This window comes from Stegostoma tigrinum, chromosome 2 (genome assembly GCF_030684315.1).
Source record: "Stegostoma tigrinum isolate sSteTig4 chromosome 2, sSteTig4.hap1, whole genome shotgun sequence".
Lineage (NCBI taxonomy): Eukaryota > Metazoa > Chordata > Chondrichthyes > Orectolobiformes > Stegostomatidae > Stegostoma > Stegostoma tigrinum.
The window spans coordinates 39,899,972-39,924,273 of record NC_081355.1 but is presented as its reverse complement, the minus strand read 5'-3'; the positions used below and the strand labels follow the sequence as shown (position 1 = coordinate 39,924,273).

The 24,302-nt window shown below is 40.2% G+C and overlaps 1 protein-coding gene across 4 annotated transcripts in view; it reads right to left on the bottom strand.

Annotated features, from left to right (window-relative positions):
- The window catches only part of tmem170b (transmembrane protein 170B), a 57,009-nt gene that overhangs the window by 31,705 nt on the left and 1,002 nt on the right, over window positions 1–24,302 (bottom strand). For 3 of the 4 annotated variants that reach the window (XM_059653638.1, XM_059653640.1, XM_059653651.1), the window contains exons 2-3: window positions 23,848–24,236; window positions 874–1,044 (exon numbers count right to left, since the gene is read on the bottom strand). In XM_059653638.1, coding sequence (XP_059509621.1) covers window positions 874–1,044; window positions 23,848–23,992 — 316 coding nt within the window. In that variant the 5' untranslated portion in view covers window positions 23,993–24,236. Of the gene's footprint in view, window positions 1–873; window positions 1,045–8,375; window positions 8,518–23,847; window positions 24,237–24,302 lie in introns of those variants that run through there. The other variant, XM_059653647.1, reaches the window with a different exon arrangement.

The window sequence follows — 24,302 nt, the reverse complement described above, 5'->3', positions numbered from 1 at the left end:
GAGCTCATGTTATTAGACCTGGCTGAGGTTCACCAGCTCCATGTTTTTTTCCCAAATTACTGTGGATGCTGAAGATCTGGGGTTTTTTCCCCCCCACTTTTATAGTTCTCATTGTTCAAAGTTCAGTTTGCCTTCAGCCCAAAGAGCTACAACTGGGTCTTAATAGCAGAGGAATAAACACCCTTGAAAAACCAGTCCAGCAGTCCCCCAAAAACTGGTATGTTGCTGCGTTCTTAAACGGATTAAATTTGAAAGATTTAACTGTATTAAAAAAACTAGTACATTTCACATATTATATTTCAGCTTTTACCTTATTCCTTTTATTTCCCACAGTAGTGATTTAATTAGGGCTTGTCATTATGCCTCAAAGATCACTAGATCAACCAGCAGGCTTTCTTCAGGCTCAGCAATCACAGTTACTTTGCCAACTGCTGCAAATCACCAGTTTTAACAGCAAACATTTCATGATCTTATAAATTCATGTTATAATTAGTCTCATGATACACATCTCTTACTCTGTTCCCATGACCATAATTTCCTGTTCAACAACAGGAAAGTGATTAATGACTCCTGAAATGACACTTATTCTTGAAAAGATATAGATTGTAAGACTCAACACTTTCAGAAAGCTTTGTGTCCCTGTTCTGTGAACAGAAAACAGCATTTTGCATTGTGCAAACACCAACTACAGCACCATGTTTAAAAAAAGATGGGGCTCTCATTTTTAAAATAAAACTGAAAGAAAATAAAGCACAACATGCAATTTTTAGATCATTTTGTTGCCAGAAATTAAAGCAAAGGCACAGATTTTAACTGTGGCCAGCAGGTGCTGGCTGCACAAAATGGCACATATGTAATGGCTCAAGTACTTACTGGTGATCATTCCTCCAGTTATGGATGCCAGGAATCCCATGACAATGGCTATCACTGATATTACTCTCCCTTGCTTGTGCCTTTGGAGCATCACAAACATTAGCAATCCCACTGCACCATGCAGAAAGAGAGAGGAAAAGAGAGCCCAGAGGAAAACCCAGTACCACATTTCTGTGGGGGAAAAGAAAGCAACAATTAGGATGTTTAAAACAAACCAAAAACTTTATACTGCTGATATCCATAAAAGACAAGGCACGTAAGCTTATTAAGGTTCTACAACTCATTTATTAAGTACAGCAAAACTCCTTGAAATGAGTAAAGTAAGCTTCCAGGAATTGGCTGTAATAAGGTTAAGATTTCTCCTACACACAATCTGCCTACTGTAAAGTTTTGTTTCTACAATACCTATTGAATGTTCTTAATGTCTGCAGCAAATCATCTCTATTGGCTAATTTTAGAGATCAAGCTCAAAAAGGGACTGTTAGCAAATTTCATGATAGATATCACTCAGGTTGTTCATATAAGAATGTAAGAGAAAAGTGATCATTTCGATTTTGCACAACACTGAAATCTAACAATAAACTAGACTGCAATTTTAAAAACCATGTATCAGAAGATTTTCTATTACATTCCAATGTTAAACAAATATTTACGAGGACAAGATTGTTACACAATATAACATCATAGTGCATTAGCTCACCGATGAGGTTGAATGATGTCTCAAAGACCATCACGTGAAAATGGTAGAGTGGCAATGGTCTAGTGGTATTATTTAGGGGCAGCACAGTGGCTCAGTGGTTGGCACTGCTGCCCCTCAGCTCCAGGGACCCAAGTTCAATTCCACCCTCGGGCAACTGTCTATATGGAGTTTGTACATTCTCCCCGTGCTCCAGTTTCCTCCCACAGTCCAAAGATGTGCAGGGTAAGTGGGTTGGCCATGCCAAATTGCCCATAGTGCCCACGGATGTTTAGGTTAGGTGGGTTAGACATGGGAAATCAGTGGTAGGGGAATGAGTCTGGATAGGATGCTCTGCAGAGTGGCAATGTGGACTTGTGGGGCCGAATGGCCTGTTTCCACATTAGAGGGATTCTATGAATTTATGACCACCAGATCGACATGAAAAATTCAAACAAACAGTCTTGCCAATTACTGCTACATAACAAAGACATGCATTTTCAATTCCTGATGTGAACGAAGGAAAGTTCAGATGTCATTGTAAACTTTTAAAAACCATTACATGGTTAAAGAAAATATTGCTGGTTTGACCTTAACTAATTTTCCAATCACAATCACTTTTGAAGCAATTTGGGAAAAAGCCATGGTTATAACCAGAGGAAAGGCAACAGCATAAAAACTCAGAGCAGGAGTATGCAATTTAGCCTTTCAAGCTCGTGCTGCAATTTAACATGATCAAGCTGATCTCAGAAACAGCCAGTGATCGTGAGGAGCAGATCTCAGGCTTTGGGGCTAATGGCAGGGGTGGGCAGAGGAAGACCAAAGTTGTTAATTAAATGGCTGTTAGTTATTTGCCAACACCAAAATATTGAGCGGCATGGTGGCTCAGTGGTTAGCAATGCAGCCTCACAGCGCCAGAGACCCAGGTTCGATTCCAGCCTTGGGCAACTGTCTGTGTGGAGTTTTCACGTTCTCCGTGTCTGCGTGGGTTTCCTCCCATTGCCCAAAGATGTGCAGGTAGGTGGATTGGCTACGCTAAATTGCCCGTAGTGTTCAGAGGTGTGTGGGTTATAGGGAAATAGGTCTGGGTGTCGATGCTTCAAGGGGCAGTGTGGACTTGTTGGGCCGAAGGGCCTGTTTCCACACTGTAGGGAATCTAATCTAATCATTTATTTGTGGCTTAGGGCCACACAGTGCTGTTATTCATCCTCATTTCCTCAAAGGAAGCAAAACATTAAAAAATCTCTTGAAACATTTTTTGTAAATATTCTTATATTTACATCAAGCTGAGATCTTCATTCTGTTTCTCCTGCTGAATTTTTCCAATATTTACTTTTTATTTACTTTCAACAGGTCTATTTTACACCTATCACACGATAAAAAAGAAAAAAAATTTTGTAGCCTAAGAAGGCAACTTAATATTTATACAGAGAACTCCAAGCAGGAGGGATGCAGGAAGGTTCTCCAACTACTGGGAATAGACTCCAAAGGTTGTCAGAAGGGGCAGGAATTTGGACAAGAGCTGGATGTTAATCACAGGCCTAAAGGGATCAGACCCCAGTTTGGGGTTAAATCTTGGTTGATGTGGACACAAGAACTGGAAACCATTCTAGCATAGGGAGTGCTGGGGAAAAGGCGGCCAAGGTCTGGAACTGCATTTATTACTCCTCCTAGAACCCTTAGTAGATCTCATTGTGGAAACTAAAGTTCCACTTTTCTAAAAATAATTTATTCATGCAAGTGAATGTAGTTGGCAAGATGAACATTTATTGTCTATCTCAACTTGCCTGCAAGTTAAAGGTAAGTCACCTTCTTGAAATGCTGCTCTGTGGTGTAGATATGTCCACAGTACTGTTAGGGAGGTACTGTTTGACCCTGCAACAGTGAAAAACCATCACCTAAACCCACATCACAATAGTGCGCAACATTGCACGAAAGTTTCGTGCTGTGTTCCCATGCATTTACCACTCTTGATCTGATCGATGGTAGATATTGTAGGTTTGGAAGGTGCAGTAGATTTTTGTATCTCCTGCAAGTTGTACTGCAAAGTGCAGCCAAGGTGTGTCTGTGATGAAGGGAGTGAAATGTCAAAAGGTGGCAATGGAGTGCCAATCAAGTGACTTGCGTGATGGTGTCAAGCATCTCAAGTGCTCTCAGAGTTGCACTTATCCAAGCAAATAAATAACATTCCATCATATTTTTGCACTTGCACCTTGTAGATGGTGGACACACTTTTGGGAAAAGTCTGGAAGAGAAAGTTCATGCACAATTCCTAGTTTTATATAACTATTGTAGTAAATTTTGACCAGGGTATTGCACACCGGTGTAACTATCATCAGTGGTCAGGAAACTATTCGAGAAAAGAGTGAGGGAGGAACTTAAATCACCATCTAGGTAGGCAAGGTTTGATCAGAGATGGTCAGCATGGCTTTGTCAGTGACAGATCACAGCTAACAAATCTAGAAGAATTTCTTGTGGTGGTGATCAAGCATTTGGATGAGGGTACGGGAGTTGATGTAGTTTGTACAGATTTCAGCAAGGCCTTTGACAAAAAGGTCCCATGCACAAAATGAATAAAGAAGGTAGAGAGGCTCAACTGATCCAGGGAAACTTGTCAAGATGGATCCAAAATCTGCTTAGTGGCAGAAGAGAGGGAGTATGGTGGTAGAAGATGAGAAAGAATGCGGAGGCTGATGTGTAGTGGCGAACAACAGGTATCAGTGCTGGTCCCTTAACATTTGTGACATTCACAAATGATGTAGATGAGAATATTAGGGGGATGATTAGCCTGTGGATTACCAAGACTGGCCAGGTGACTGACAGTGAAAAGGAAGATGTTAGGTTACAGGAGGACATAAACAGATTGATCTGATGGGCAAATCAGTGGCAGACGGAGGTGAATGTATAAATGTAAGGTGACGCACTTCGGCAGACAGAGGAAAACAAGAGAGAGTACTCAATGAATATAAAAGGACTCTAGGAAGCTCGGAGGGATCTTGAGGTGCTTGGATCCCTGAAGGTGACAGGACTGATTAACAGTAGTTAAGGCAGCTTGCGGGAATCTTGCATTCTGTCATGGCACAAGAAAGTCATGTTGGAACAGTACACAAAAAAAACTTTGGTTGGGGTACAGTTGGAATAGATGAGATTAGATTCCCTACAGCGTGGAAACAGGCCCTTCCGCCCAACAAGTCCACACCACCCCTTGGAGCATCCTACCCAGACACACCCCCCTATAACCCACACAGCCCTGAACACTACGGGCAATTTACAGGCTGATCCACCGCACCTGCACAACTGTGGACTGTGGAGGAAACCGGAGCACTTAGAGGAAACCCACGCAGACACAGGGAGAATGTGCAAACTCCGCACAGGCAGTTACTCGAGGCTGGAATCGAACCCGGGTCCCCGGCACACAGTGAGGCTGCAGTGCTAACCACTGAGCCACCGTGCCGCCCCTTACATGAAGTTCTTGTCACCACACTATAGAAGGAATGTGATTGCACTGGACGGGATGCAAAGGAGACTCACCAGGAAGATGCCCAGAATGGAAGATTTTAGGTATGAGCAGAGAATAGACAAGCTTGGATTGTTTTCTTTGGAGCAGGGAAAGTTGAAGGGAGACCTGAATGAGCTGTACAAAAGATTAAGGGGGGCGCTGGGCAAGATGAATAGAAAGCTGCTGCTCTCCTTGGTCGAAGGATCAATAACAAGCATAATTTTAGAAGTAAAAAGCAGGAGTTTGAGCAAGGTTTCTCACCCCCCACCACCAACCCAGAAGTTGGGATTTGTCTAGAATGCATTGACTGGATTGAGGCAGAAAAACCTCACAACAATTAAAAAAAAAATTACTTGGCTAAGCACTTGAAGCGTCATAACATTCAAGGCTATGGACCTAGTGCAAGCAAGTGGACCTAGCATAGGTAACAGTATTTTTTTTCAGGGTACAGACTTGATGGGCCAAAGGGCCTCTTGTCAACTGTATGATTCTATGATTTATACAGTTGAAGTTACATTTCTGGTCAGTGCTGATGCCCAGGATGTTAATGGTAGAGGGAATCAGCAAAGGTACTGCCTTTGAATGCTAGGGGGAAGTGATCAAGATATTAGAAACAAGAATACATCATGCAGCTAATCTCACCTGCTCCTGCATCAAATTATCAGCACTTCCCTTTTCCCTCAATTCCCTGTAAAGCTAATAATCTCTCAACTTTAATAATATTCAAATAGTGGAGCCCACAAGCCTGTGTGGGAGAGCATATCAAAGATTCACAACCCTTTGGGTGAAGAATTTCTCTTCAACTCAACTAAACAATTCTTCCCAATCCCAAGATTGTTTTTCCTGTTCTAGATTCCCTGAACAGGAGAACCGATCATCGTGTCTAAACAGTCAAACCCCATCAGCATCTGGAATGTTTCAATGATATCACCTCAAACATTCTTCTAATCCCCAGGAAGAAAAAAACAAACATTCATTCTGGCTCACTCCACCTGTTTTGGATAATGATCCCCCAGGATGAGTGCAACCTCATGAACCTTTGAGCTGCCTCCAATGCAAGTATTTCCTTTCCTAAATAGGGGACAAAACTTCCAGAAGGTATCCCATGTGTGCTCTCTTCAAATATGTACAGTTGTAGGAAGGAATAAAGAAGTCTGTGATCCAAAATCTTTAGCAATAAAAAAAAAAAGGCCAACATGTCATTTTCCCCCGCTAATTGCTTACGCCACCCACGTCTTAACTTTGTACTTTTTGGAGTACATCCAAGTGTCTCTAAACACCAACACATACAAAAGTGTCCTGCTTTTAAAATATTCTGTTTTATTCTATCCAGAAAGTGAACAGCCTCACTTCTACACTTTCCAAATTGTCCAATCATTTCAGCGCTCCGTATTAATCTATAGGTTGCATCCTCCTTCTAGTTTGCATTCCTGTTTAGCTTCCTATTGCCTGCAAATCTACACACCTTACTGTCTTTTCATCCAAGTTATTAAATAGTCATAAAAAGCCAATGTCTGTACCCTGATTTTGTTGCAATCTACCAACCTAGAAAAGCCAATTTAAATTGCTTTGTGTTTCTCATCTATTGAACACAATCTTCTATCCCTAGTAATATATTATCCTCAACTCTATGACTGCTTATCTTTTTTAATTAACCTTTTGTGCGTAGCTGCACAGAATTCAAATACAGTACATCTACTAGTCCCACTTTTAGCCATCCTACTAATCATATCTTCAAAAAGATATGCTTTGTCTGACTTTAAAAATCTTCCTTAATAACAGGAGCCTACAATTTCTGGACAACGGTTGTCAGGTTAACCACCACATGACTCCCCATATTCTCTCTTCCTCTCGACAGGGACTGTGACAGAATCCAAGAAATTTTTGGAACACTAGCCCTCCTCTTTTAGGATCTTTAGCTGGGAGTTCGTCCCTCGAGTTTTGCCAGTACTTCCCCTCTCCCCCCCCCCCCCCCCCCGCCCCTGCTGGGATTAAATTACTTTAGTTTCCCCACTTTTAGTCCCCTAGGTTGTCTTTTATTTCTGATGTGCAACTGTGCTTTCTATGGTGAAGGCAGACAGAAGTACTTGTTCAATATCTGCCATTTGCACATTTGCTGTGATAGGAGAAACTATCACAATCTCTTTTAAAAGGTTAAATACTTACATATCCCTTATGTTCTTGTCAAAACTCTGCCAATAAGTCTTTATATCCCCAATTTGAGGATTCACCCTACCTTTTCCCCTCAATGATTTCTTGGTAGCTCAAAGACTGGTTTTGAAAATTTTCCCAATCATCAGGCTGTCGTTCTTGGCAACATTGTAAGACCCTTTGTCTGTTACCATCTTTAAATCTCCTTCATAAGTAAGTTGAACACAGCTGGATTTTTCCTCATTCGAGTTTAATTTTTTATTAAAAAAAAATACTGGAATGTATTTTCTGTTGAACACATTCAATTGTTCACTTAAGCATTAAATTTACTCCAAGGCCTTTACCCCATATGGAAATTCTCTGTACTCATGAATCAGGGAAGGAGGACATGTGGTGTTCGAATCCCAGGGTGATCAAACTATCTTTTGAATTCAGTCTTAATTTGAAAGAGAATAACAGCAAAATGCTGCAAATGCTAGAAATCAAATATGCACAATACTGTAGAAACTCAGTTAGTTCTGACATCATCTGAGGAGAGAAAAACAGGGTTAATGTTCCGAAGCTGGTATGACTCCATCAGAACTGAAAGTTGTTGCAAAATGTTTTTTTAAAAAAAAACGTACTTTTGACAGAGGCAGAGGAGAGCAAAGGGCAGATAGCATCTCAGCCCTGTACAAAAGACAAATGGCTTATTAATGGTGGTGAAAGATAAAGAGAGCAGATTATATGTAACTTTAAAGATGTGACAGCAAGACAATAGATTCTTTCTACTAAGACAAGACAAGACAAACAAGAAATTGTCTTGGTCAGGATACGGGTGGGAGAGTGCAAATAAAATGGAGGATGTACAAAAAATGGTCAGTTCCTGAAGTTAAGCAATTCAATATTGAGACCTCAAGTCATAAAGTGCCTAATTAGAATATATGATGTTGCTCCTCAAGCTTGCATTGTGCTTCATTGAAACATTGCTACCATTTCTGTACTAGGCCTGCTACATGACAGTGAAGTGCTTTACTGAAATAGCAAGCAACTGGGAGATCAGGGTCATTCCTACGGACACAGCAAAAAGAGTTCTGCTGAGCAGCAAGTCTGTGTAATTTCAAGGATTTGACTTCTCAAGTCTCAACTGGACTAACTCAAAAATATTGTAATTGTTACAATTATCAAAGCACTCACCAACTCCATACGAACTAGGAACAGGAGTAGCTCTTTGGCCCCATATGCCTGCTGTGCCATTCCATAAGGTCATGGCTAATCCAACGCTGCTCATGTTCACTTGCCGTCCTTTCTGCAGAAAGGTCAATTCCCCTAATCAAGATTATATCTAAACCTTCAATATACCCAAGGCCTCTGCTGCACACTCCCTACCTCGCACGCAACCCACCCCCGAACCAAGAGCTCTCTGTGGCAAACCAGTCTGCTACCACTTTTACAGAGATAACTAGAGCATCACTTTAGACTCAAGACAAAATCTTAGCTTAAATCCCTTAGTAAATTCATTTTCTTTATTCCCAAATGTTAATGAAGGCATTGCAGAGAAAAACAAGGCCATGACAACGCAGCTGTAGTGATGGGAAAGAAAATGGGAAAGCAGAGATTCAGAAGTCATCATCTCTGCCACCACAGGTATAAATTGTAAGATGCTATACTACTTTTTAAGTGTCAAGGATGTTAAGAAAAAGTTGCAGAGAACATGAAGAGTTGGATGACAGCCAGAGGTCATGGTCAATATTAGAACACAGATAGGAAAAGAGCAAGGTCACATAGGTAGATTTTAGACACCTCAGAAAGTGATCAAGAAGCTACAATTCTTGGGGATAAAAATAAAGCATATACATAACTGATGGACACACCAAACTGGACTAACGCCACAATACCAACTGGGCATTGTTAGGGTGAGAGAGAGTTTCATTGCCTGAATAAAAAGCAGATTAACAAAACAGGATTAGAACATTACCAAAAATTCACCATCATAAAATGCATCACATCATGCAGACAGCAAACAAACAACCACATGGAATTGTTAAACAGATAGAGCAGAACAAATATCATTTGATCTGTTTCTACCGTTCATGCACGAAAAAAGGTAGGAGTACAGACATCATGGGAACCCAAATTTTTTAAAAAGAGGAGGAATACTAGATAAATATTCAAGCAGAATGCCCTAGCAGACAGAAATGAAGTTAACAATTCAGGTCTTTGGAAGTGGGAAGAACTTCAAATACAAATTGCTTGAGTCAAGTGAAATGAGGGGAGGGAAATTTAAAGAGAATAACAAAAAGGGAACATTGGTGATAGGGAAGATAAGAATAGGAAGTTTCTGGAGGAGGCACCAAATGATGATGAAGAGTAACAACCCAGAAAGTAAAACACGAGCAAGACCAAAAGAAGCAAAGCAAACAAAGGGATTGTGGTCTGTAATTGATTAACTCAAACATCAGTCTTGGAGGCTATAAAAGTACCTAAATTGAAGATGAAACTCTTCCCTTTGAGCTGTTCTGAGCTTCACTGGCAAGCTGCAGTCAGCTGAGGGCAGAGGGGTCAGGAGAGAAAAATGGCAACCGGAAGAGAAGTTGACAAATTTTTCCCAATTCAAGACAAAAGCAGTAAGGGGTACTTGTACAGTCAAATGGACCAGAAAGAGAACTCCAGGGAGAAAAAAAAATTAAATTAGCACAAGTGTTCCACACATTCCTCATGAATGCCTACAAACAACAGCTCTTATCTGGACAAATTAAGAAATGGTTTAATGCAAGATCAATCATATAAAATTTAAAAATGGATGCAATACTTGTTGGATTTTCATTCAATGCCGTAATACCAAGCCGTAAGGCCACCCTGCTGTGGAGTCGAGATGTCTGGAGATTGGATGTCTGTGGTGAAAAAAAGGGCCAGAAAAATTAGAAAGTAAAGTGAAGGCACCAAAAAAAAAGATACAAATGTTGGTAGGAAGAGAATCAACTTTTAAAAAAAAGGGAAAGAAAGTCAAGATTGGAGGAAAAAGACAGTTCAGTGGAGCAGGAATAGGCTGAAATAACATTTTGACCAGGTAGGCATGATGTGACTTTTGGGAAGGAAATGCAGAAGCGAGCTATTAGAGTTGGGGACTATGAGGATGGAAGGCCTGGAGGGAAAATCCCTAGAGACATGTTCATCAGTAGGGTAACAACTCATGGGAGGAAAGAGAACGTGTCAAGAATGTTGGTTTCCCACACAGCAAATATAGAAAGTTCATGGATATATGTTACAGCAAGATTAGTAACTAGAAATGGAGGGCAGATGTCACATCAGCAGTTTCCAATGAAAAGATCAAGAACAAGAAAGAGCCCAAAAAAGATGGAGGACAAAAATTAGAAATATATTTAAAGGTCTGCTGTGCAGAATTGGGTCTCCTGGACAAAGAAGTGGTATTTCACACTGAGGATGATTTTAAACGGGGCTGGGAATACTTCATCTCCTAAAAATAAAGTCCAATTTTGTCTATGTTTCACAATTAGCACCAAACTGTAATTCTTTGTTTAAATTCTAAAATTTCTTCCAGTTTAAACAGCATTATACCAGATCTTGTAAGGTACTTAGCAGCTTAAGTTAAAGAAATCAACCAACTGAAACTGTTTATTCTGTAGCTGGGTTGAGTTAATTCTTTTGTTCAGAAGTATATAAATAGGGGTATCTTGAGGAAATTCAGCACAGAAAGTGTGGTTTTTGAAGTTAGGGGAGTCCACGAGTCAAGAATAAGGCAGCGCTCACAGCTCTTCTTAAATGATGTAATTGATTAGGAATTAACTCATACTCTAAAGGCAGAGAAGCTAGCTAGCTATTCAGTATAGCTGGTAGATAGTCAAGGACCATGCAGTTCCTAACATTTAAAACAGTATAGGAACTGGTGTGAAGTTCAACAAAATACAGAGGAAAGAAATAATTGACTAAATTAGTTAGGTTGTTAATTAAAACACATTAAAAGGATGTCAGAGCAGGTAATGTGTTACAACTATGAACTGTGACAGTTCTGGTTGTAAATGTGATCCAGGACCACCAGTGACTGCAACTCAGGTGGTTTGGACTCAGAGTTTGAGTTCCAGATTCCCCATTAACCACATGAAACAAAGAAAATTCACATCTCCACTAAACCTCCTGTATTTAACATTAAATCTATATCCTCATTGATTTCTCACCAAGCTGCAAGGTTCTTTTCTTTCCATACACCTCAAATTTTAAACATCTCAATCATGTACCCAATTAGTCTCCTCTGCACCATAGAAAACAACCCCAGACTATCTAAACTCTTCATAACCTAAACACCAGTCCAGGCAACATCCTGGGAAACCTCCTCTACACCGTGTGCAGTGCAATCATAGGCCCAATATAACAAGGCATAGAGTTGGAGGAGCACAGCAGGCCAAGCAGCAGCACAGCAGGAAAGCTGACGTTTCGGGTCTAGACCATTCCTCATTTCTGAGGAAGGGTCTAAATCTGAAACGACAGCTTTCCTGCTCCTCTGCTGCTGCTTGGCCTGCTGTGTTCATCCAGCTCTATACCTCATTATATCAGATTTTCCAGCATTCACAGTTCCTACTAGCTCTGTAACAATTATATGCCTCCTATTATTTAGATTCCAGAGCTACATACAATATCTGTGTCCTAGCCAAAACTTTAACTAGTTCCAGCATAACATTCATAGTCTAAACTCTATGCTCAGCTAAAAAAAGCAAGCATCGCATGTGCCTTTTTAACCACTTTATCTACCTGTCCCACTAGCTTAAGGGACAGGTATGCATGCATTCCAAAGTCTCTTCAATCCTCAGTGCTTCCCATGCTCTTACTGTTCATCATGTATCCTTTGCCTTGTTGGTCCTGCCCAAGTGCATCATCCCAGATTGTTATCAAATAGTATTCAATGATTTATTGTCACTTGTATTCTACAAATGAGCAACACAATAAAACAGTGAAAAGCTTCACTATTTGAATATTTTAAGAATAAAAAGATAAAGATAGAGTCCATCTTTATTCCAGTGCCTCCACCATGAGTCCTGAGGCGCAGATCTATGCCACCACTGTTCAGGTACCATCCCTTCATCTCTGGGCCCCATCTCTCAGCTGGAGCCACACACTCCCTGCAACCAGGAGACTCCAACTCTGCTGCCACCTTCTCACCAATAACCAGAAGTCCCCTCTCCAGGCACACCGCAACCAGCAATACTTGGCTTCCCTGCTGCTGCTGCTGCCACGATGCCTGGAGTCCCTGCTCCAGGCCTATATAATTAGGAATCCTTGGATCCACTGAATCCACTATCTCACCAATGCCTGGAGGACCTACTCCCAGCCTACCACAAGATTCCCGCTTCAGCTACTCCTATGCAGTGGTCACCTTCTCCACCAGTGAGAAGAAATTTTAAAAAGGTGAAAAAAAAGAGAAGAGAAAGAAAGGCTACCTAAAAAAGGTAAGGAAAGAAGCGAAGAAACAGCTGTCTAGAGCTGATAGGCCCAGCAGCCTGAACACTGCTTATGTCACTGGCATTGCCATCTTGATTTGCTGATTATTTGCCACAGATCAACTAGCCTATATCCTCCTGTAATCTAAGGCTATCCTCATTACTTACCACCTACTAATCAAAAGCCTCCTAACGTTCAAGTGGAAATCATTTACATATGCCACAAACAATCAACATTAATAATCCCCGAGAGCCCCATCGGACACAGGCTTCCAGTCACAAGGACACCGCTCAACCATCACTTTTGCTTCCTGTCACTCAGCCAGTTCTTATCCAAGATGTGAAATTTTCTAGGAGCCTATTGGCTTCACTACCAGACTCCCCTCCAGGACCTTATCAAAAGCCTTGCTAAAATGCAAATAGACAATGTCAAAGGCATAGCGCTTATCTACACAGCTGGTCACTTCAAAAAGTTTAACTAAATTCAACTTCCCCTTGACAAAACCATGCTCAATGTTCTTGCATTAAATCACCACCTCTTCAAGTGTAAATTAATTCTGTTTTTCAAAATTGCTTCCAATCATTTTCCCCAATCAGAGATTGAACTGATTGACCTACAGCTTCTTGGTTTATCCCTTAGTCCATACTTGAATAACAGAACCACACTGGCTGTTCTCCAGTCCTTGGGCACGATCTGTTGGAGCTTAGAAGAGTAAGAGTAAAAGTAATTCAGACATGTAATGATCCTGAAATGTCTTGATAGGGTGCATGCAGAATTTCAATCTGAGAACAAATAAAATCTAGGACAACACAGGTGCTAACTTGCAACTAAACAGGAAAGCATGGTTGCTTTAATGGTTAAAAAAACCTAGAAAGTTGAGGGCTAAGGTCAGGGTTAGGGGAAAATAGGAATTGCTGGGAGAGCTCTTTGCCTGTATGAATTTAAGTGGTCCAAAACATGAGGTTTGGCTCAACTAAAAAACAAAACAGCACAGCAAAACATGCCTATTAAAATGTCAGAAGCAACACCCAGAGACGGGGAGTTCAACCATGAAAACACTAAACAGGAAATGTTACATTACTAGAAGTAGAAATGAACTACATGACTATTTCCTGATTCGAATGCAGAGCGCAATTTCGGTCTCTTATTTAAAGGTGGATGAGGTTTACTACACTAATAGATGTAATGTGCAGATTGTATTAAAGGAAAGGCTAGACAAACTAGGCTTGTTTTCATGCGAGTTTAACAGTAAGGGAGAACTTTAAATCAAGTTAATAAAAGATCCTGAATGGTCTTAATAAGGCGAACCTGGAAAAGATGTTTCCTCTGGTCGAGTTTTAAAATTTGGGGCATTCCGTTAAGGACTGGCGAGAAGAAATTTTGAAGATTACACAACTTTGGAAGTGTCTCAGAAGGAATTGGAAGTGGATTAAGTGTAATATTTCAAAAGCAGAGGTTGGTAGATTTTCAAAAGGAAGGCAAAAAACTAAGGATACCGGAAATCTGAAAAAAAAAAACTGGGAGAAACTCAGCGGGTCTGGGAGAATCTAAGACAGAAACAGAACCAAAACATTAACTCTGCTCCTTTCTCCACAGATGCTTCCAATCTCTAGCATTTTGTACACAAGTTCTCATTAGGCATGGAAATCAAAAGGTCTCTTTCTTTTTGGTGATGGTAAGGGAAGGGGTTTAGAATGAATACTGTGAAAATTAAACAGACAAACATAGTAGTCATGATCATATTGAACAGTAGAGCAGGTTTCAGAAACTAAATAGGACAATGCGCTCCTATTTCACATGTTCCTATGAGTCAAGAAGTCCAGAAAGGACCACACTCTTCCCAACAGAATTTGTTGAGTGACTGAATCCATTACTGAAGGCCTAAAATACCAAGGACAGTGGGTTGACTAATTCACAAGAATGCCCAGGCAGGCAAAGTAGAACACAAGACAGAAGACCACGCTACTCTTTCAATATTATAACAAAGAAGGAAGTTAAAACCCCAAGAGATTTGCATCAAGTTAAACTAAGCACATACTGAAAATGATAAACATGCCGAAAGTTTAATCCTTGGAGGTGGAACGCTGGTGAAAATATCAAAGATACACCATGTTTACTGACACTTTGAAAATGGTAAAATAGAAGGTTTTTTTTCTTAAATAAACAACTCTACTTCGCTTTTCTTAAAGATACTGTTTAACCATTGTACCTTTAATCAAGTTATTGATCACCTGCTTCTCTGGCTCAGGTGGAGAATTTTTTTTGACAATTTTCCTGTGAAGTACACTGTATTTTTCAACATTAAAGGCACAATATAAATGCAAGTTGTGCCCTAGCTGTCTGTAGAAAACACACGAAAATTTCATTGACTTAAAACATTTGGATATCCTATAGTGATAAAAAGGGCAAAAATGTCACGCTTTTCTTCCATTCCATGCTACAGTGAGCCCGTGTTTTAGGTGTTAAGGTTGCCTACTTCTTCATATTGAGTGATGTAGATACCTTGGAAGTGAAAATGTTTTATTTCAGACAGGAATTATCTGACATGAATAATTTCTGAGCAAAATCAGATGTTTCAAAAACTAAATTTTCTGCACTTTTAGTAAAATTTGCCAACCTACTGTCAGTGCTTTTTGTACAAAAAAAAAAGGACCAAGTAAAAGCAATAAATTTTATTTGCACACTCAAAGTTGTCGGAGATCTCAAAAGACACAGTATATTTTATATGAATATTTGTATCATTCTGAAATGCACATGTCCCTATTTCTAGAGAAATAGAAGTACCACAGAAGCAGAGACCAGAAATAAGAAGAATTCCCGTGGCATTTTATTTCAAACTCATGCAAGCCCTCTCCCACTTCCTCCCTACATATGCTGACATCAAGCATACACAATAGAGAGCAACAAGGGTGCATCAAGTATGTTGTCCGCAACGAGTATCAGCCAAAATGAATGACCAATGACTCTTGCTACCATTGATGGAAAAAAGAGCCAGAAAATTATGAAAATAAACGTTAGAGGCTTTCTGATTCTCCATTGAGGGCAGCACGATGGCTCAGTGGTTAGCACTACAGCCTCACAGCACCAGGGACCCAGGTTCGATTCCAGCCTCGGGTGACTGTGTGGAGTTTGCACATTCTCCCAGTGTCTGCGTGAGTTTGCTCCGGTTTCCTCCCACAGTCCAAAGATGTGCAGGCTAGGTGGATTGGCCATGCTAAATTGCCCGTAGTGTTCAGGGGTGTGTCATTTATAAAGGGATGGGTCTGGGTGGGATGCTGCAAGTGGTAATGTGGACTTGTTGGGCCAAAGGGCCTGTTTCCACACTGCAGGGAATCTAATCTAATCTATTGTTGGACAATTCGAACTATTCTGGCAAAAGCCTCAAAGTGAAAAACGAGTGCTTGTTTTCAATTTCAAGCTACCCAGTGAATTTGGTGCCAATAATACAACATTTACAATGTTGCTATGAAATACTCCCACCACAGTCATTTAAGTCTGGTAATTAATGCAATAAAACTCTTGTGACTGGTGGTCCTAATAGGAGTCTGAACATTTAAAGTCTAGTCTATAAGTAATGTAGCTCTAACAGCTCATAATAGGTAGTAAACTGTTCATATTTTTAGAAGAGATTTTTAAAGCTTGCTTAACAATATTTTCATGCCACATTCTTGTTGGTGAAATAAGATGATATTTTTAGATGCAAAGCTGTTCTCAAAACACAAATTGTCCACAATTCAAATGCAAGTTAGCTTTTTCAGAAACCGGAACTGTGATACAAGTATGCAAGTAAGTTAACGACATCATGGTAAACACTGCATGTTCAATAGGTAACATGCAATTTTCAACCTGTGGAAAGGTTTTGGAATCCATTTTCTTAGGATTTTCCTTGATCTAGGTTCATATTACAGGCTGCTTTTTAAGAATCAGAAAAACTTGCAGCACAGAAGGAGACCAATTAGTTAGTTACATTCATGCTGGTTGTTTGAAGGATTAGTCATGCTTCTCAAAAGTACTTGTCCAATTGTTTTCTCTGGTCCAAGAAGAACAGTTCCAATGTTTCTACTCTGTTCTCAGAACTGAAGTCTTTCATCCTTGGTAAATTTCCTCCATATTCTACTTAGGGTGTTTATAACTTCCCAGAAGCACAGTCCCCAGAATTGTCAACAACGCTTACACTTGAAAACCAATAGACCTCAGTCTCTCTCTTTGCTTTTGTGTTCTATTCATAAACACAAGTTAAAAATGAAAGGCTTGCATTTATATGGCGTTTTTCAAGGCATTTCTCAGCCAGTAATTTCCATCTTAAAGCAAAGTCAGAAAACAACATTTAATTTGTGGACAGCAGCTCTACCAACAGTAATATAATAAACAGAATTTTTTTTAACAGAGGTTAAAAATCACTTCAAAACACCTCTGCCAGTGCAGCATTCCTGCAATTACTGCATTGAAGTGTCAGCCTTGGGTTTATGCACAAGTCCCATAGTGGGACTTGAATCTAGAACCTTGTGGAACAGCTGTAAGAGTAGTACCAACTGAACTCATATAGCTGACTCTTGCCTTTTTGTAAAAAAAGGCTCACTAAATTCCTTATACCACCTTTAACAGTGTGACTATGAAGACATCTCTCAGCTTTTCAACACATTTCAAAATTGAAATTATTAACAATTTGTCTTTCCATAACAACCTTCATCACTAGGCATCACTTCCTACCTCTCCAGTGATTGTGAGCTGCCTTGCTACTACCCATCTCACCAAACTGTCTCCATATCTTGTAGTTACTACCATCCTCACTTGCTGCTACTTTGGCAAGTTTCATTACAACCATTAGCTTTATAGTGCTACTCCCATATGAAAATCTATTCTTTTACATTTTCATAAATGACAATGAACCCAAAACCAACACTTGGGAGAACGTCACTACAAAATATCTCCGAAGCTGAAAAAAATCTGACCACTCCTTGTATTCTGCCACTGAGCCCATCTTACACTTTCCCTCCAATTCCATGCAGTCAAATTTTAGTAGATTAGCTCAACAAATATTCTGTAACACTTTGCTGAATGCCTTTTGAAGTCCATATATATTGATGATACTCTAATTTGATCAAAGAAGTCAATCATGCTAGTCAGACACGATCTACCTTTAAACAAATCCACAAGTCTCTCCTTATTAGCCATTGTATTTCAGATTTAGAGTCAATTTTATTGTTTAACAGATGTTCTGGTCCAGTGGCAGGGACATTATCCGACACCACAAGACCCTCCACACCATCTGTCCTTGGTTTTCCTTTGTGCATACTTGTTTTTCATATTTATTAACTAAATAGACCGTTAAGCGCAGCATTCAGGAAGTCATAGATGCAACATTAAATTTACTTTGTTACTTGATTATGTACTGCCAATTAATGTTAATTGTGAGCAGAAGAGGTCAAATTAACATTGTTGCCACTGGCCCTACATTTGCTAGTTTTAGGTCCGATATGTTGAAATACCGATGATCTTTTATCGTGGACAATGAAAAGGAACGTTTACGAAACTGGTATATAATTGTGGTAATATAGTATAATCCAAAGTATCTGCTTATTTAAAAGTGTGCACTTTACAGTAGCAAATACATTCAGAACTGTCAAAAAATTGCACTTGGAACTCAATGTATCACAATGTGATGTGACAGTTCCGAAAACCTTCCTTTGTAACTTCCCCAATTTATCAAATGCACTTCAATATAGTTAAATATTTTCCAAAAGAAAAAATTGCAAGGATATGGAAAAAGAACAGAAGTCTGGGACAAATGGGATTGCTCCTTGGAAGAGCCAGAGAGGATTCAATGAGCTAAATAACCTTTTACAGTGGTCTTGATTTTATAAGCAATTTCTAAAAAAAAAAATGCAGATGTTTAAATATTCAGTATTAAAGGTAGAATTCTTTTAACTTCTCCTACCTCAAAAAGGAACTTCTTCCCAAATTGGCTTTATTTCATATTCAAGGTCTCTATATAGAGCCATCTGAATGGATACAAAAGCAACTATATTTAATTGATTTGATCATGATGAATAGAGTAACTGGTCCTATACACCATGAGTCAAGAACGTTTGTATATTTCACACAAACACCCTTTCATTCACTTAAGTTTCACAACATCAATGCAACAACTTATAAACACAATAAAGTTACAATGTTCTCTTCCGCTTTTTAAAAAAATCCTACTACTTTTGCCACTGTGACAGATTCAGGAGTTACCTTACCTGACTGCAAATAAGAGCAAAATAAAACAGTTTTTTAAAAAAAATGGTTAAGCTATGACCTGGTCTTTCACAACAGTCAGAGTCACATTTCAGTTGCTGGCATTAATTTCAATCAAAACTAAAATGGTTACCCTGTATCTCATTTTGCTCAGTCTCCATTTCTTATACTTTGGAACATTTTTCTACATTAAAAACAATATAAATGCAAGTTGAAGAATAAAAAGTTAATCTCTAATATCTATCTTTGATGCAGCCCTTTTAAGAGAAATTGTTAAGCTTGAGAACAAAGGGTTCAAAGCACATGAAGTCATTGAACTGTAGATCTTTAATTTGAATAGTCATAAATAATCTTTTACACATAGTAGTACTTTATGAGAACAACCGTTTCTTTTTAAAGGGGAGCTGTATTATTGAAGTCAACAAAAACACACTTGCTTTTGACAAAATCTAACGGGGTATCGGCACTAGGCTGTGAGCAACTTTATCATACAACGGGAAAGCACAATATTGTGATGGTCCTATCAAGGCATTATGTGGAAACAAACCAAGCTGCAATCTAACAAATAAAATCCTGCACAATAAAGCTGGTACAGATCAGTATAACAAGTGGGATTAAGCTGCTTTGAAACAATGAGGATTCCACTGTACCTTCTTGTCATTTTTTTTAAAAAAATCTATTTAGTACAACCCTTCCCCCACAGATTATGCAGTTGTAGTTTTCGCCAACGTGCATTCTATTTATGCTATGTAAGGTACAGTATTCCCTGTGTCAGTAAAATAACTCACTATGAATAGGTCTGATTTAATCACGTGGAATATACTGAGAGACCAAATCCAGGATGCTTGTCAAGGTATTGGCAAAGAAAACAAAGGTTTGAAGATAGAAAAATTCTGCAGCATTTTACAAAGCAGCAATATGTTTTGTCTTCTGGAGTATTTTTTGAACTTCTACTCCCATATTTTGGAACAAATTTTCATCCTTCAATACATGATCTCGAACTTAGTAAATGGATTCCATGGATCTTCAAAGAGAAACAAAGTTATCAAACGAAACTCGACACCTATGCACAACTGGATTATATACTAGAACAGGAAGTGGCCAAAATCTTGGCAAAAGGTTTCGGGGAGAGACAGGGGCATAAGGAGGGATTTCCAGATCTTAGGCAGAGGCTGCCTATGATCATAAAATTGTTCACAGAATGTCAGCTTTTCTGGAGAGGCTGTCAGTCCCCTATTGCCCTGGAGAAGGTGGTGGGAATTTACCTTCTTGAACTGCTGCAGTCCATTGGGTGCAAGTACATCCACACTAAGATAAAGAGGACGTTTTTATATTATTGTTTTGCTTCTGGGTTTAAAGTCAGGATTGTGCACAGTTTAGAGGATAACAATGGTGGTGATGTTCCCATGTATCCACTGTCCTTGTCTTTAGTGGTAAAGGTCATGGGTTTGAAAGATGCAAACAAAGGAGCCATAATGAATTATCACTGCGCATGCTGTAGACAATGTACCCTGCTTCCACTATGCGTCAGTAACAGAAGTAGTAAATGTTCATGGAGGAGGAATGGGGTGCTGATTAAGTGGATTGTTTTGTCCTGGATGGCTATACATTACTCTGGCAAATTCTCCAATAAATCAATTGCTGACTAACTAGAGACAATTCACAACATCTTAGTGCAAAGCATAATGTCATATCCATAACACATGAATGTATACTTACTTACATATTTACTCAAATATCAATTCTATTTATTAACAATGTAACTAAAATACTCAAACAGTCACAACAACATTGGTACTTTACTTTTCATCTGCTTTTAAGAGTAAATATAATTAGCATGTACCATGTACATGTGCAGAGATCACACAAGACTTGGTAGGCCATTCAGTCCCTAAAGTCCGCTCTGCCACTTGTTATAATTATGACTGATATTTTACCTCAACACTATTTTCCTGCACTTACCACATACTTTGTTTTAAAAAAGACAATGAAGTTGATTATAAATATTCTAAAGGACTGAACTCCTACATCCGCCAGGATAAAGAATTCCAAAGATTCACCATCCTCAAAGTGAAGAAACATCTCCTTGTTTTAGTATGAAATTACCTCTTATTTTAAAAAGGGTTCCCCCATCCCAGCCTGTTCTATTTTTCCCCAACCAGAATCTTTTTGCATCTATTTTGGAGCAATTTAAGAATTTTGAATACTTCAGAATGAGATCATTTCTCACTCTTCTGAACTTTAGAAAACATAGGCACAATCTGGCCAATCACTCACTGAATCAGAGTTGTACAGCACAGAAAGAGACCAACCTGCCCACACCAACCAAGTATTCTAACACTAATCTAGCATCATAGCCATCTACACTCTCCCTGTTCATATACTCATTCAGATGTCTTTTAAATGTTGTAATTGTATCGACCTCCACCACTTCCTCTGGCAGCTCGTTCCATACACGCACCACCCTCTGCTTGAAAAGGTTGACCCTTTCAAATCTTTCTCCTCTCACTTAAACCTACACATTCTAACTTTAGGCTCCCCCCCACTCCAGGGAAAAGACCTTGTCTACTTATCCTATCCATGGCCCCCTTGATTCTATAAACTGCTAGGGTCACCCCTCAGCCTTAGACTCTCCAGGGAAAATAGCCCCAGCCTATTCAGCCTCTCCCTATAGCTCAAGCCCACCAATCCTGGCAACATCTTCATAAATCTTTTCTGAAACCTATCAAGTTTCACAACATCCTTCCTACAGCAAGGAGACCAGAACTGAACACAAAACTCCAAAAGTGGCCTAATCAATGTCCTGTGTAGCCACAACATGACATCCCAACTCCTACACTCAAGGCAGTGATGAACAAAGACAAACGTACCAAATGCCTTCTTCACTACCCTGTTAACCTATGACATCACCTTCATGGAACTATGAACCTGCACCCCAAGTTCTCTTTGGTCAGCAACATTCCCCAGGTCCCTACCATTAAAGGGTACAAGTCCTGTCCTGGTCTGCCTTACCGAAATGCAACACCTTACATTTATCTAAATTAGACTCCATGTGCCTCTCCTTGGCCAATCAGATCAAGGTCTCATTTTACTGAGATGACCTTCTTCACCATCCACTATGCCACCACCTGCAAACTTACCCATACCTATGTTCACAGCCAAATCATTTGTATAAATGTCAAAAAAGTGGGTCCAGCACCAATCCTTGCAGCACACTGCCAGTCACATGATTCCAGGCTCTCTACCTTCTGTCTCATACCTTCAAGCCAGTGTTGTTACTTCTCATGGCAAAATCCCACCATTCCAGGAATTAGTTGTGTTACACTGCCACTGTGGTAGGTATGTAGTTTAAGTAAGGTGCCCAAATCCACACAATACTCCAGGAGTTGGCTCACATTCACAGTGAAGGGGTTTATTTCTCTCTTATTTACCATAAATAACCAATCTGGGGGATTCCATTTTACTAGAGAATGGAATGTACATAAAAGGCATGCAGATTGGGATGCGAATAGGAGGGGTTTAGCAGAATATAGGCCAAATAGTTCATAATAATGTAGGAGCAGAAGTAGGCCATTTGGCCCAAAGTCTGCACCACCATTCAACCATGGAAGATATGCTCCTCAACCCTATTTTCCTGTCTTCTCCCTGTAGTCCTTCAACCCGTTACCGATTAAAAATCTGTCTACTTAAATTTACTCCAGCATACAATGCACTTTGGAAATGCCGACAGTACTAGGTTTACATAGCATATCTGATCGGCATGGATGAGTTGGCCCTAAGGGTCTGTTTCTGTGTTACATATCTCTGGCTCTATATCAAAATGGTTCTTTTTGAACTGAAAGTAAAGTTGATTTTCACACCAACCCCTTCTTTATGTTCAAAAATGAAAGTCTGAAACAAAAGTTCAAGGTAAAAACTTACAATGAAAATGATTGTCAGCAATTACTCTTCAGGTCTTGGAACAAAGTACACATACCCCTCACATCAAATACCTCATAACCAAGAACACCTCTCTCCGTACCACTCCCCCGCCCCCGCCCTTGTCCGTCCCATCTTAATAATCATTTGCACCACGCAATGTGCTTTAACTACCATTTGATTATGCTAGTCAATCTGACTAGTATTGCATGCGATATTATCACTTGCCAGAAACAAAAGAACAATCCCACTGGCAGATTGGTAGCTTGATATTTAATTCATGTCGGAGTATCTCATTTCCTCACCCCGTGGTAATATAATTAACTCATTCTTCAGTATGCTCAACACCAATCATTTTTACACCGGATAAAGTTATTTTAAAACGTTGACAATTTTTTGCCCGCCCCTTTTAATGGGAGGGCGTGATCATTTTATTCTCCAACTTAGGTGAAAAAGACATTAAAAGAATGTGTTGCCTCCATTCCAAAAGCGTCGAATTAACTTGGCCAACCTCAACTAACATTCCCTTCGAAGCCTCTCTGATGAAGGGTCTAGGCCCGAAACGTCAGCTTTTGTGCTCCCGAGATGCTGCTTGGCCTGCTGTGTTCATCCAGCCTCACATTTTATTATCTTCCCTCCGAAGCCTATTGGCATTGATGCATCAAAAGGCTCGTTTTCATCCCATTGCGGCCCTCAATGCTCCAAGTCACAAAAAGAAACAATTGTTACAACCAACTGCTACATATTGTAAACTAGACAGCTCTCAACTCGGGTTACAAAGGAATTCTCGACCTGCTTTGAAAGAACCAGGGATTTGGGGAACTGGCCAGTCCTCCTCCTGTTACTGTGAATTTCATTGAAACCTTTCCCCCTGTCTTCAGGCCGCGAAGCCAAGTGGAGTTTAAGCAGCCTGTTTCCCCGGCCGGATCTCCAGCACTAGCTGCAATCTCTACACTTCAGTACATTCCCACCTCCAATAACCCCACAAAACAGGGTCAATACATCCTCCCCAACAACTCCCGCCCATCCCCAGTCCCGTCCCTGTGTCCCTCTTTACCTGTGAAATGCCGCAGGGTGCCGTGTGCCCACAGGCTCAAGACTTGCTGCACCGTCAGATTGATGGAATAGTCGCCGGCGGCCATGGCTGAACAGCCCGTTCGCTGTTGCTGCTGGGGAACGCTTTTACTCGAAGAGGCCGGCATTGGGATGCAGGATATGGGGAGAAGAGAGACTACCACTGCTACCTACCGCGGCGCCCAGCCAGGACTGAGGCGATGCGGTGGACAGCAGAGATGAGCGAGCTCACCCTTCCAAGCAGAACCCTCACTCTCTCCAACCTCCCTGTCAGCCAGCGTCGCGAATGGGCGCTGAAGGCATTACAGTATCACATCAGACAAACGGCCTTCTCGAGGTAACTCCCTAGTCCTCCTCCAGCAATGCATACGCCTTTAAGAGAGAGAGAGAGAGAGAGAGAGAGAGAGAGAGAGAGACGGGGGAGGGTTTGAAAATGCT